At 39.3% G+C, this 15161-nt stretch overlaps 2 protein-coding genes across 3 annotated transcripts in view; one reads left to right on the forward strand and one right to left on the reverse strand.

Moving 5' to 3' along the window:
- The window catches only part of tulp4a (TUB like protein 4a), a 47687-nt gene extending 42054 nt beyond the window's left edge, over nt 1-5633 (reverse strand). For both annotated transcript variants that reach the window (XM_079817511.1, XM_079817510.1), the window contains exon 1: nt 5259-5633. In XM_079817511.1, the coding sequence (XP_079673637.1) occupies nt 5259-5510 (252 nt within the window). In that variant the 5' untranslated portion in view covers nt 5511-5633. The remainder of the gene's footprint in view (nt 1-5258) is intronic.
- Nucleotides 5634-10091: 4458 nt separating this feature from the next.
- On the forward strand, nt 10092-12936 carry mrps10 (mitochondrial ribosomal protein S10; the record flags this gene model as incomplete). The annotated part of the gene is made up of 7 exons (XM_079817359.1): nt 10092-10163; nt 10282-10307; nt 10411-10438; nt 11315-11454; nt 11525-11633; nt 12551-12640; nt 12771-12936. 7 exons carry the CDS (start codon nt 10092-10094, stop codon nt 12831-12833), a joined length of 528 nt encoding a protein of 175 aa, XP_079673485.1. The 3' UTR covers nt 12834-12936.
- Nucleotides 12937-15161: the final 2225 nt, after the last annotated feature.

The following is a 15161-nucleotide window of genomic DNA, read 5'->3' on the forward strand; positions in this document are numbered from 1 at the left end:
CCCATCCCCTATATAGAGCACTGTCTGATCGTTCCCCATCCCCTATATAGAGCACTGTCTGATCGTTCCCCATCCCCTATATAGCGCACTGTCTGATCGTTCCCCATCCCCTACATAGAGCACTGTCTGATGGTTCCCCATCCCCTATATAGTGCACTGTCTGATGGTTCCCCATCCCCTATATAGCGCACTGTCTGATGGTTCCCCATCCCCTATATAGTGCACTGTCTGATCGTTCCCCATCCCCTACATAGTGCACTGTCTGATCGTTCCCCATCCCCTATATAGTGCACTGTCTGATGGTTCCCCATCCCCTATATAGTGCACTGTCTGATGGTTCCCCATCCCCTATATAGTGCACAGTCTGATGGTTCCCCATCCCCTATATAGAGCACTGTCTGATGGTTCCCCATCCCCTATATAGTGCACTGTCTGATGGTTCCCCATCCCCTATATAGTGCACAGTCTGATGGTTCCCCATCCCCTATATAGTGCACTGTCTGATGGTTCCCCATCCCCTATATAGTGCACTGTCTGATGGTTCCCCATCCCCTATATAGTGCACAGTCTGATGGTTCCCCATCCCCTATATAGAGCACTGTCTGATCGTTCCCCATCCCCTATATAGTGCACTGTCTGATGGTTCCCCATCCCCTATATAGAGCACTGTCTGATCGTTCCCCATCCCCTATATAGTGCACTGTCTGATCGTTCCCCATCCCCTATATAGAGCACTGTCTGATGGTTCCCCATCCCCTATATAGTGCACTGTCTGATGGTTCCCCATCCCCTATATAGTGCACTGTCTGATGGTTCCCCATCCCCTACATAGAGCACTGTCTGATCGTTCCCCATCCCCTATATAGTGCACTGTCTGATGGTTCCCCATCCCCTATATAGTGCACTGTCTGATGGTTCCCCATCCCCTACATAGAGCACTGTCTGATCGTTCCCCATCCCCTATATAGTGCACTGTCTGATGGTTCCCCATCCCCTATATAGAGCACTGTCTGATGGTTCCCCATCCCCTATATAGTGCACTGTCTGATGGTTCCCCATCCCCTATATAGAGCACTGTCTGATCGTTCCCCATCCCCTACATAGAGCACTGTCTGATCGTTCCCCATCCCCTATATAGTGCACTGTCTGATGGTTCCCCATCCCCTATATAGTGCACTGTCTGATGGTTCCCCATCCCCTATATAGTGCACAGTCTGATGGTTCCCCATCCCCTATATAGAGCACTGTCTGATCGTTCCCCATCCCCTATATAGTGCACTGTCTGATGGTTCCCCATCCCCTATATAGAGCACTGTCTGATCGTTCCCCATCCCCTATATAGTGCACTGTCTGATCGTTCCCCATCCCCTATATAGAGCACTGTCTGATGGTTCCCCATCCCCTATATAGTGCACTGTCTGATCGTTCCCCATCCCCTATATAGAGCACTGTCTGATCGTTCCCCATCCCCTATATAGAGCACTGTCTGATGGTTCCCCATCCCCTATATAGAGCACTGTCTGATGGTTCCCCATCCCCTATATAGTGCACAGTCTGATGGTTCCCCATCCCCTATATAGAGCACTGTCTGATCGTTCCCCATCCCCTATATAGAGCACTGTCTGATCGTTCCCCATCCCCTATATAGTGCACTGTCTGATCGTTCCCCATCCCCTATATAGAGCACTGTCTGATCGTTCCCCATCCCCTATATAGAGCACTGTCTGATGGTTCCCCATCCCCTATATAGAGCACTGTCTGATGGTTCCCCATCCCCTATATAGTGCACAGTCTGATGGTTCCCCATCCCCTATATAGAGCACTGTCTGATCGTTCCCCATCCCCTATATAGAGCACTGTCTGATGGTTCCCCATCCCCTATATAGAGCACTGTCTGATCGTTCCCCATCCCCTATATAGTGCACTGTCTGATCGTTCCCCATCCCCTATATAGAGCACTGTCTGATGGTTCCCCATCCCCTATATAGTGCACTGTCTGATGGTTCCCCATCCCCTATATAGAGCACTGTCTGATCGTTCCCCATCCCCTATATAGTGCACTGTCTGATGGTTCCCCATCCCCTATATAGTGCACTGTCTGATGGTTCCCCATCCCCTATATAGAGCACTGTCTGATCGTTCCCCATCCCCTATATAGTGCACTGTCTGATGGTTCCCCATCCCCTATATAGAGCACTGTCTGATCGTTCCCCATCCCCTATATAGTGCACTGTCTGATCGTTCCCCATCCCCTATATAGTGCACTGTCTGATCGTTCCCCATCCCCTATATAGAGCACTGTCTGATCGTTCCCCATCCCCTATATAGTGCACTGTCTGATCGTTCCCCATCCCCTATATAGTGCACTGTCTGATGGTTCCCCATCCCCTATATAGAGCACTGTCTGATCGTTCCCCATCCCCTATATAGTGCACTGTCTGATCGTTCCCCATCCCCTATATAGAGCACTGTCTGATCGTTCCCCATCCCCTATATAGTGCACTGTCTGATCGTTCCCCATCCCCTATATAGTGCACTGTCTGATCGTTCCCCATCCCCTATATAGAGCACTGTCTAATCGTTCCCCATCCCCTATATAGAGCACTGTCTGATCATTCCCCATCCCCTATATAGAGCACTGTCTGATCGTTCCCCATCCCCTATATAGTGCACTGTCTGATCGTTCCCCATCCCCTATATAGTGCACTGTCTGATGGTTCCCCATCCCCTATATAGTGCACTGTCTGATGGTTCCCCATCCCCTATATAGTGCACTGTCTGATGGTTCCCCATCCCCTATATAGTGCACTGTCTGATGGTTCCCCATCCCCTATATAGTGCACTGTCTGATCGTTCCCCATCCCCTGTATAGTGCACTGTCTGATGGTTCCCCATCCCCTATATAGTGCACTGTCTGATGGTTCCCCATCCCCTATATAGTGCACTGTCTGATCGTTCCCCATCCCCTGTATAGTGCACTGTCTGATCGTTCCCCATCCCCTATATAGAGCACTGTCTGATCGTTCCCCATCCCCTATATAGTGCACTGTCTGATCGTTCCCCATCCCCTATATAGAGCACTGTCTGATGGTTCCCCATCCCCTATATAGTGCACTGTCTGATGGTTCCCCATCCCCTATATAGTGCACTGTCTGATGGTTCCCCATCCCCTATATAGTGCACTGTCTGATGGTTCCCCATCCCCTATATAGTGCACTGTCTGATCGTTCCCCATCCCCTGTATAGTGCACTGTCTGATCGTTCCCCATCCCCTATATAGAGCACTGTCTGATCGTTCCCCATCCCCTATATAGTGCACTGTCTGATCGTTCCCCATCCCCTATATAGAGCACTGTCTGATCGTTCCCCATCCCCTATATAGTGCACTGTCTGATCGTTCCCCATCCCCTATATAGTGCACTGTCTGATCGTTCCCCATCCCCTATATAGAGCACTGTCTGATCGTTCCCCATCCCCTATATAGCCCACAGTCTGATGGTTCCCCATCCCCTATATAGCGCACCGCCTGATGGTTCCCCATCCCCTATATAGCGCACCGCCTGATGGTTCCCCATCCCCTATATAGAGCACCGTCTGATCGTTCCCCATCCCCTATATAGTGCACTGTCTGATCGTTCCCCATCCCCTATATAGAGCACTGTCTGATCGTTCCCCATCCCCTATATAGTGCACTGTCTGATCGTTCCCCATCCCCTATATAGTGCACTGTCTGATCGTTCCCCATCCCCTATATAGAGCACTGTCTGATCGTTCCCCATCCCCTATATAGCCCACAGTCTGATGGTTCCCCATCCCCTATATAGCGCACCGCCTGATGGTTCCCCATCCCCTATATAGCGCACCGCCTGATGGTTCCCCATCCCCTATATAGAGCACTGTCTGATGGTTCCCCATCCCCTATATAGCGCACCGCCTGATGGTTCCCCATCCCCTATATAGCGCACCGCCTGATGGTTCCCCATCCCCTATATAGCGCACCGCCTGATGGTTCCCCATCCCCTATATAGCGCACCGCCTGATGGTTCCCCATCCCCTATATAGCGCACTGTCTGATGGTTCCCCATCCCCTATATAGTGCACTGTCTGTTCCCTCCACAAGTGACCGATTTCAGCCGCAGCTTCAGCGTCTGTTTACAATGTAAGGGGCAGGGCTTCAGATTCTAGAGAGCATTTGATTGGACACAACATCTAAAGTGCAAAGTGATGTCACTAAAATCATTTTAAACGCGTATATCTTGTGGAGTTTGTCAAAAACACCTCCATTTTGATTTCATGGGGACTTTAAACAGAATATCCACATCACAGGATTTAAATGAAATCGGTGTGTATTTCGCATACGCATAAATGCAAATGTTCTGCGTTTTCCCCTAATCTGGCCGAGGGAAAGCGGGATCTGATGCTGGTTGTGCAGTGTGTGTGATGCCCTACTAGGGGTCGACCGATATGGATTTTTTAGTGCCGATGCCGATTTTTTTTCATCAGCCGATGCCGATACGAGCTGCCGATTTTCTTGAGCCGATATTTTGAAGCCGATACTGCTTTTGCTTCCTCAATTTACAACATAAAAATGACACAATTATCAGGATGATAACAATTTAAAAAAGGAACATTCATTGAAATAAAAAAAAACAATATTTAACAAATAGTAAAAACAGGTGAGGTAGAACAAGAAAACAAAGTTCAGTGGTGAAAATAAATATTTAAGCATAAATAAAATAATGACACTATTGCACACATAATAAAGTGCACACTGACTGTCCTATACTTCATTTTAAAACGGTTTACAACCTAGTCATTTAATGCTTACACTCTAAAAAATGCTGGGTTAAAAATAACCCAAGTTGGGTTTAATATGGACTAACCCAGCAATTGAGTTGTTTTGACCCAGCGGTTGGGTTAAATGTTTGCTTAAAACAACCCAATTGCTGGGTTAGTCCATATTCAACCCAACTTGGGTTATTTTTAACCCAGCATTGTTTAGAGTGTAGGTGCACTTCACTGAATCTCTTGTGGAGCAACACCAGCGGTAATTCAGGAGAAAATCTCCCAATGCTCCACATGAAACTTCAGTCTTTCCACCTTTTACCATCGTGTCAATTCTCAATTGATTTTGATTAATATGCGCGAGGGAGAGCGAGACAGTTTGAAGACGGTGAGAGCTGCCCTGTGGACGCCTGTCTGGAAATAATGCAGGGGAAAAATATCGGAAAATATATCGGCCTAACACTATGCCCTACCTCACTGTTGTGCCCCCTCAGGTTGAAGTTGATGCGCTGTGGGGTGGTTCTGTCTCTCCTGCAGTGGCTGGAGGTGAACGTCACGCCGACGACGCCCCTTCCGTTGCCGGTGGCGAGCCAGCCCTCCTCATAGTAGCGCCTCCGGCACACCGGCTTCTCCTTCTCGCTGCGCGGCACGCGCCCCTTCCAGGACAGGCACAGGATGTTGGAGTCGCTGCAGAGGACGGGCCCCTGCTCCACCGCCGCAAACATACCTGCGCCAACCGATTAACGCAAATCCACAGAGTCACCCGGCTCACCAGCGGGTCCTTGGGGTCCAGAACTGCATAAAACCACTAGACAAGGCACATGAATGACGCAAACACAACAAGTGCCCTTCCCGCACGGGAGTCCGAAAATATCCAAGTCCAAAGAAAACTTCCCCCTCCTCTCAGCTCGCAGCTTAGCCTCGTGATGTCATCACGCCCGGTGCCGCGCTCGCAGTGACGTCATCGACGGATGAAACGCTCCTCTCCCTCGTGCTCATGGCAGCAGCGCGCGCACGGGGTTCTCCTGCGCGTCAGCTGCTCCAGCGCGGGAGCGCCCGCTCCGGCTGTGTCGTCATCGCGTCAGAGGAGCCACCGGCCAATCAGCGTCGGGGATTCCTTTTAGAGGACAACGGGCTGAAATATAAACACAATTAATAAATCCGAAATTAATTCGCGAGCACTGCTTTACAACATAAAAGTCTTGCGTTTAAACTCAAAAACACACACATACGTTCGATTGCTACTGGGCGGCAGAAATACTTTCCTCAGAATAAAAGGCGGTTTAAATGTGCCGTTTCTCCTCAGGATTTTACCTCAGAAACTACAGTATAACACCAGAAAACGAAGAATTATTAAATATTTGTAATAAAAATACCCCGAGTTAGGGCTAAAACTACAGTATAACGACACAAAACGAAATATTTCAAGCACGATCCCTCATTCAATGCTCTGGTTTCATTTACGCCTCAAAACACCCTAAATGCCGCATTTTATGAGATCCAACAATATTAATAACAGTATTTGGAGAATTTAGTCTGTATTAAACGATCAGGATGAACTCGAGAGTATAAAAAACGAATTATTATAATATGTGCGCGTTAGATTAACAACTGACACTTCTGAGAAAACCGTTTAGATTCAAATCTCAACGTGCAATCCGGTTGATTCGAATAATAAAACGACCGTTGGTAAATAAAACCGTTTTTTTGCTGCATTTCTGCGTGTGTGGCTTTTGTTAGCTCCGCTGCTACTCTCACTTCACGCGCTCCCTCAGTGTTTTTCCACTGTAAATCACAATAACAGGACGTGCTAGGAGAACGGAACCGGTCCAGGGACGATCAGGAAACCCGAACGAACCCGTGGTGATGTTTACCTGCGAGTGTGTTCGTCGGATGAGTGTGTTTTTAGCGCTGCTGTCTCTGGTTCTGATGCTGCCTGGGCCGCTGCGCTGGGTCACGTGACCACCATATGATCGCATATACATATTTTACCCCAAAGTGCTTTTATTTTGATTTCATTTCCACAACGTGTACAGGGGATGTGTATTTTTCACACAGACTAACAACATTTCTTAAATAAAGAAAACCATCAAATCAAAATAATTAAATAAATGTTCGTACGTATTTGACTGTTTATCATGTTTATTTTATTTATTTGCAGATTTAAAGTTCGATAAAAAAATAAATAGGAACATAGTGTGGAGGATGAAACCTGCAAAAAACAATACATTAATAAATACGCAAATAAATAAACAAACAAATAAATAAATCCACATATTGCTGCATACATAAATATATTAATAATCAAATGTGCGAGTAGATAAATAATTAAATATATACATTTATATTTATATGTATTATTTATAATAGAGTTATATTATAATGTTATGTTTGGAATAAAAAAATGTTAAAGAAAATGCTAAACTAAAAGTGGACTTTTTCCGTTTAAACGTTTATAAATTTTTGAATGTAGCTTTAAATTTATTTATTTATTTCTCTCCACGCACATTTCATTATTTATATATTTATTAATGTAGGAATATGTGGATTTATGTATTTATTTGCACATTTATTTATATATTTATTTATACAGGAATATGTGGATTTATGTATTTATTTGCATTTATTTATATATTTATTAATGCAGGAATATGTGGATTTATGTATTTATTTGCACATTTATTCATATATTTATTTATGCAGGAATATGTGGATTTATGTATTTATTTGCATTTATTTATATATTTATTTATGCAGGAATATGTGGATTTATGTATTTATTTGCATTTATTTATATATTTATTAATGCAGGAATATGTGGATTTATGTATTTATTTGCACATTTATTCATATATTTATTTATGCAGGAATATGTGGATTTATGTATTTATTTGCATTTATTTATATATTTATTAATGCAGGAATATGTGGATTTATGTATTTATTTGCACATTTATTCATATATTTATTTATGCAGGAATATGTGGATTTATGTATTTATTTGCATTTATTTATATATTTATTTATGCAGGAATATGTGGATTTATGTATTTATTTGCATTTATTTATATATTTATTAATGCAGGAATATGTGGATTTATGTATTTATTTGCACATTTATTCATATATTTATTTATGCAGGAATATGTGGATTTATGTATTTATTTGCATTTATTTATATATTTATTTATGCAGGAATATGTGGATTTATGTATTTATTTGCATTTATTTATATATTTATTTATACAGGAATATGTGGATTTATGTATTTATTTGCATTTATTTATATATTTATTTATGCAGGAATATGTGGATTTATGTATTTATTTGCACATTTATTCATATATTTATTTATGCAGGAATATGTGGATTTATGTATTTATTTGCATTTATTTATATATTTATTTATGCAGGAATATGTGGATTTATGTATTTATTAGAACATTTATTTATATATTTATTTATGCAGGAATATGTGGATTTATGTATTTATTTGCACATTTATTTATATATTTATTTATGCAGGAATATGTGGATTTATGTATTTTATTTATATATTTATTTATGCAGGAATATGTGGATTTATGTATTTATTAGAACATTTATTTATATATTTATTAATGCAGGAATATGTGGATTTATGTATTTATTTGCATTTATTTATATATTTATTTATACAGGAATATGTGGATTTATGTATTTATTTGCATTTATTTATATATTTATTTATGCAGGAATATGTGGATTTATGTATTTATTTGCACATTTATTCATATATTTATTTATGCAGGAATATGTGGATTTATGTATTTATTTGCATTTATTTATATATTTATTTATGCAGGAATATGTGGATTTATGTATTTATTAGAACATTTATTTATATATTTATTTATGCAGGAATATGTGGATTTATGTATTTATTTGCACATTTATTTATATATTTATTTATGCAGGAATATGTGGATTTATGTATTTTATTTATATATTTATTTATGCAGGAATATGTGGATTTATTTATTTATTTGCACATTTATTTATGCAGGAATATGTGGATTTATGTATTTATTTGCACATTTATTTATGCAGGAATATGTGGATTTATGTATTTATTTGCACATTTATTTATGCAGGAATATGTGGATTTATATATTTATTTGCACATTTATTTATATATTTATCAATGTAGGAATATGTGGATTTATGTATTTATTAGCACATTTATTTATATATTTATTAATGCAGGAATATGTTTATTTATGTATTTATTTGCACATTTATTTATATATTTATTAATGCAGGAATATGTGGATTTATGTATTTATTAGCACATTTATTTATATATTTATTAATGCAGGAATATGTTTATTTATGTATTTATTTGCACATTTATTTATATATTTATTAATGCAGGAATATGTGGATTTATTTGCACATTTATTTATATATTTATTTATGCAGGAATATGTGGATTTATGTATTTATTTGCACATTTATTAATCTAGTAGATTTATGTATTTATTTGCACATTTATTTATATATTTATTTATGCAGGAATATGTGGATTTATTTGTTTATTTATTTATTGTTTTTGCAGGTTTTGTCCACAGGATTTTTCAGACTAACACAACATAAAAACTATTATTAAATAAATAAAACCATCAAATGAAAACAGTAAAATAATTATTCACAGTAAAACCATTTTTTTTTTTTTGCAGATTCATATTTTTACAAAAGTAAACAAGAACAAGAGGTGGGGTGAAGGAAAAAAAATTAACAAAATAACAAAAAAGACTATACTTACAGATTGCACAATAATACGGCATGTTTTCAAAGCTTTTTTACTGGAGGAAAATCCTCATAATGTATTATTATTCTTCGAAAATGCTTCATAAGTGTTGTATTTCTATGCGTTCAGTATAAAACAGAATTGGAACATGCAACAAAACAAAAAATACAATATTACCTTTCTCTAAATCCTGAAATGTTATTTTTCTACCTCAAATATGTATTTATTTAGGTACTTCTCAGTGTGATTGTGGTGTAAATGTCCATGTTCACATTCATAGTTTGATTATTTACGCATAAACAAATGTAAACAAAGTGTTTTTTGCGCACAGGCACAAATAAGCTATTCATTCATAATCGAGTATCGCACGTAACAAGTACATAAACTAGTTTTTCATCCAGTGTTTTGGTTTTTATGACAAAAATCGTTGTATAAATGGTTTAATTCCCTGCCATTAGCGGCGCCATTTCCCCGCTTCTCTGTTTTAACTTCACTTCCGCCTGTCGCGGCAGACAAAATGGCGGCCTCCATGGCGAGCGTAAAGACCGTTCGCGTCCTGTCAAAGATCATCAATAGACACTTCTTACCGGTACAGCAAACTCTTTCACACGGTTTATCCGTCTCCGTGTCGTAGTTACTACCAGAACATAGTTGTGTTTTGTGCTAAATGTGTTTTAAACGGTATTTGTCATTTGTTTGAATCGCAGGCCGCTGCAGAACAGCATCAAACACGGTCAGTTTCACTCTCCTCTGCGATTTAATAGTTTAAAAGATGTGCTTTCAGACCCCATTGTATAGAAGATAAACATAATTTAGTGTTAAATGTTTGTGTTTAGGTTGATCCACACACCTCTGTCTCCTGCCGTGAGTGTCTGCTTTAAACTCACACTAATGTTGGTCAGATGAAGTGATGCTGTGATTAAAGGATTAGTTCACTTTTAAATAAACTTTTGCTTGTGATTTCTTCACCCTCATGTCATCCAAGATGTCCATGTCTTTCTTTCTGCAGTCGAAAAGAAATTAAGGTTTTGGATGAAAACAGTCCAGGGTTTTTCTCCATATAATGGACTTCAATGGGCTCCAAACGGTTCAAAGTCCAGTTTGAGTGCAGCTTTAAACGACACCAGATGATGAATAAGGGTCTGATCTAGACAAACCATCAGTTTCTGAGAGAAACCCAGCAGTATTTATGATATTATTTTACCTCTTATCAGACGAACGTGATCATCTCTGAGCTCAGTCATAACTTCTGCTTAGTGAGGTCAAAATACGAGCGTGGTCATAGATATATCAATCATAGATGCCTCATTCTACTGATCCGTACAAGGGCTAATGAGGAATCTACGTATACATCTATGACCACGCTCGTATTTTGACCTCACTAAGCGGAAGTTATGGTGGAGCTCAGAGATGATCACGTTCGTCTGATAAGAGGTAAAATAATAGCATAAATACTGCTGGGTTTCTCTCAGAAACTGATGGTTTGTCTAGATCAGACCCTTATTCATCATCTGGTGTCGTTTAAAGCTGCACTGAAACTGTCATTTGAACCGTTTGGGGCCCATTGAAGTCCATTATATGGAGAAAAACCCTGGACTGTTTTCATCCAAAACCTTCATTTCTTCTCGACTGCAGAAAGAAACACATGGACATCTTGGATGACATGAGGGTGAGGAAATCACAAGCAAAAGTTTATTTAAAAGTGAACTAATCCTTTAAAGTCCAGCGTTTGTATCGCAGGTGACGGTCAGCGAGGAGCCGGACACGCTCTACCACAGGCTGTCCGTGCAGGTCAAAGGTCACGACAGGTGTGTTCTGGACAGTTATGAGTTCTTCGCCACGATGGCCGCCCGAGAGCTGGGCCTCAGTCTGGAGAAAGTGTGAGTGTTGTTTTAGTAAAGCTGCTGATGCTGTTGAGCTGAGGCTGATGTGTCGTCCGCTCCTGTCCAGATTTGAGCCGCCCAAGCACATCGAGAAACTGACCCTGCTCAAGTCCATCCACATCTTCAAGAAGCACCGAGTCCAGTACGAGATGAGGACACACTTCAGGAGCATCCAGGTGACACACACACACACACACACACGGTTCATCACATTATTATTAGATTCATATGTATTATTAGATTTCTAGCCTGTGCAATATTTTAAAGCTGTTCAAACATGTTCATATATTACACTTCTCAAAGACTGGAAATCACAACTTTACTATTCCCGTTACAATTTAAAGTATGGGATTCTATATATAAAAGTGTGTGTATATATATAACATTTATATTATATTTTTATATAAATTTCATATATTAAATAATGCATAAATTAATTGTTTTATTTAATACATTAATATTTACTTTATATAATATATACATTATATAAATAAAACAATGAATATATTCTAATATTCCTTATATATATTTTTATAAAATTATATACATTTTATATATATAACAATGCATTTTATTGATATATTTAATTAATACATTAATATAAAAAAAACTGTTAATACATATAAAAAATATATTTTATATACATTTTGTAAATAAAACATATTTAATTAATACATATTTTATTGATGTTAAATACATTTTATAAATATAAAGCAATTATATTTAATTAATAAATTTATATAAGTACATACAATTTTATTAATATTTTTTAATAGTTTGTGTGGATATGGTTAATAAATACAAATATATTTATTAAATATAGGCTATATATATAATTAACAACTTATATTTTTATATACATTTTATAAATAAAACAATTTAAATATTTTTAATATATATTTTTTTATATTAATATTTTTATAAAATTGTGTGGATAGGGTTAATAAATACAACAAAAATAAAAATATTATAATTTATTATATACAGGCTATATATATAATTTATATTGTATTTTTATATACATTAATTTATAAGAAATTCTTTCCTCTGTATCATGTCTGGTCATTATAATGTGAACTTGTGTGTCGTTCAGATTTCCAGGATAACGGGATCGAGCGCTCGGGTTTATCTGGAGTATATTCAGCGGAATCTGCCGGAGGGCGTGGCCATGGAGGTCACCAAGGTAACGGCATCACACACACACACACACACACACTGTACAGACAGACTATAGTGTGATGGTGTGAGTGCAGTGTTTTCGGTTGAAGCTCCTGTATAACACACACACACACACACTCTCTGTCTGTTGATAGACCGCTGTGGAGAAGATCCCGGAGCACATCCGGAAACCCCTGTGGGACGAGCCCAGCCCATGAAGCGTCTTCAGAGAACACACACGCACACACACACACACACACACACACACGTTAAACTCATATGTCTATTTATATCTGTGTATCATAAAGCACATTTCTTCATGAGGTTTGTGTGTTTTCTTTTCCTTCTGTCTGCTGGGTTAAGTGTTTTCATCTGTTATTTATTTAGTCAGTTAATTCTGAATCTACATTATGAAAACAGATATTAGGGCTGGGTAAAAAATATTGATTTCTCAATTTTTTACGAACCAATATGGATTCTTAAATCCCAGGAATCGATGAGTCTGTCCTGTGTTCAGTTGATGAATGAACGGGATGTTGTAGCTCCTCCCATCTAATAAATCACCATAATCTTTGTGCTTTGTTACTATTGATATGAAAAAGTCTCGGATTTCAAATTATGTTCATTTTAATATGAAATTCAAAAACATAAATACCGTTTTGGCGCTGTGAAGTGAGATCGCTCTGGCTCAGCTCAAGAGAAGCGGCACATGAAAATGATAAACACCTCTGATTGGCTGTTGTGTTCATGAGCTCAACACACGTCTGTGATTGGCCCTTATGTTCACGTGCTAATGTATGTTGAGCACATGAACACCACGGCCAATCAGAGGTGAAGAATATGTTCAACAGCGCTCAATACTGAAAGGGAAATGCTGGGATCGGCACATTTTAATTTCAGCACCAAAGACTAGGGCTGAGTATAAAATATCGATTTCTCGTTTGTTATTATTGATATTAAAACTGTCCTATTTAAAATCACGTCCATTTTATTACGTTTATTATACGGTTTTGGTTGTGTCGATACCCAGCCCTAACGGATACTGTGTGTGTGTGTGTCTGTCTGTGTGTGTGTGTCTGTCTGTGTGTGTGTGTGTGTGTCTGTCTGTGTGTGTGTGTGTGTCTGTCTGTGTGTGTGTCTGTCTGTGTGTGTCTGTCTGTGTGTGTGTGTGTGTGTGTGTGTGTGTCTCTGTCTGTCTGTCTGTCTGTGTGTGTGTGTGTCTCTGTCTGTCTGTCTGTGTGTGTGTGTGTGTCTGTCTGTGTGTGTCTGTCTGTGTGTGTGTGTCTGTCTGTGTGTGTGTGTGTGTGTGTGTGTCTGTCTGTGTGTGTGTGTCTGTCTGTGTGTCTGTGTGTGTGTGTGTGTGTCTGTGTGTCTGTCTGTCTGTGTGTCTGTCTGTCTGTCTGTGTGTGTCTGTCTGTGTGTGTGTGTGTCTGTGTGTGTCTGTGTGTGTCTGTCTGTCTGTCTGTGTCTGTCTGTCTGTCTGTCTGTCTGTCTGTCTGTCTGTCTGTCTGTCTGTGTGTGTGTGTGTGTGTGTGTGTGTGTCTGTCTGTGTGTGTGTGCGTGTCTGTGTGTCTGTCTGTGTGTCTGTCTGTCTGTCTGTGTGTGTCTGTCTGTGTGTGTCTGTGTGTGTCTGTCTGTCTGTCTGTCTGTGTCTGTCTGTCTGTCTGTCTGTCTGTCTGTCTGTCTGTCTGTCTGTCTGTCTGTCTGTCTGTCTGTCTGTCTGTCTGTCTGTCTGTCTGTCTGTCTGTGTGTGTGTGTGTGTGTGTGTGTGTCTGTCTGTGTGTGTGTGCGTGTCTGTGTGTGTGTACATTTACACTGTTGTCCACAATCACCCGTCGAACAATTAAACACACAGAGACCGGTTTCAGAAACATCTTTCCCTTTAATACATGAGAGAAACATCAGCAAACTATAACACACACTGCAGACGTACTGATGATGTGTGTGTGAGTGTGTGTGTGTGTGTGTGTGTGTGTGTAACTTACGGCTCCTGTGGTGCGTCTGCCTCAATCCTCTGCACCAGAGCAGTCACATGACACACTCGCCTCTCTCCGGATAGAGATCATGAACACAAAACAGCGACACATGTCACACACACACACACTCATCACAGGAGTTACGGCAGCTCTTCATCACTGTACAAATCATGCTTCTCAGATCGCGGCCAATCAGAAATCATATCGCAAACTCTGCATTGGTGGACTATTTTACACATTACAGAATCATGCGAATGAGATTATGAGTTATGAAGCGATCAAAAACAGCTTTTGCTTTATGATCTGCAACAACTCACTTCAACTAAAGCCTTTATATATGATGCATTATAAAAGTATATTAATGCATTAATTATGCACTATTATCTGATGAATTACCACCGCCATCTTATTCCTGGTTTGCAATAAAATTATATAATACGCTTTTATAATTTATATTATTTTTATATACATTTTATAAATACATTTATATATTTTAATTTAATATATATTTTATACAATTATATAACATATATTTAAATTACATTTAATAAATACATTAATAATACATCT

The sequence above is a fragment of the Gobio gobio genome (assembly GCF_949357685.1).
Source record: "Gobio gobio genome assembly, chromosome: 5".
NCBI lineage: Eukaryota > Metazoa > Chordata > Actinopteri > Cypriniformes > Gobionidae > Gobio > Gobio gobio.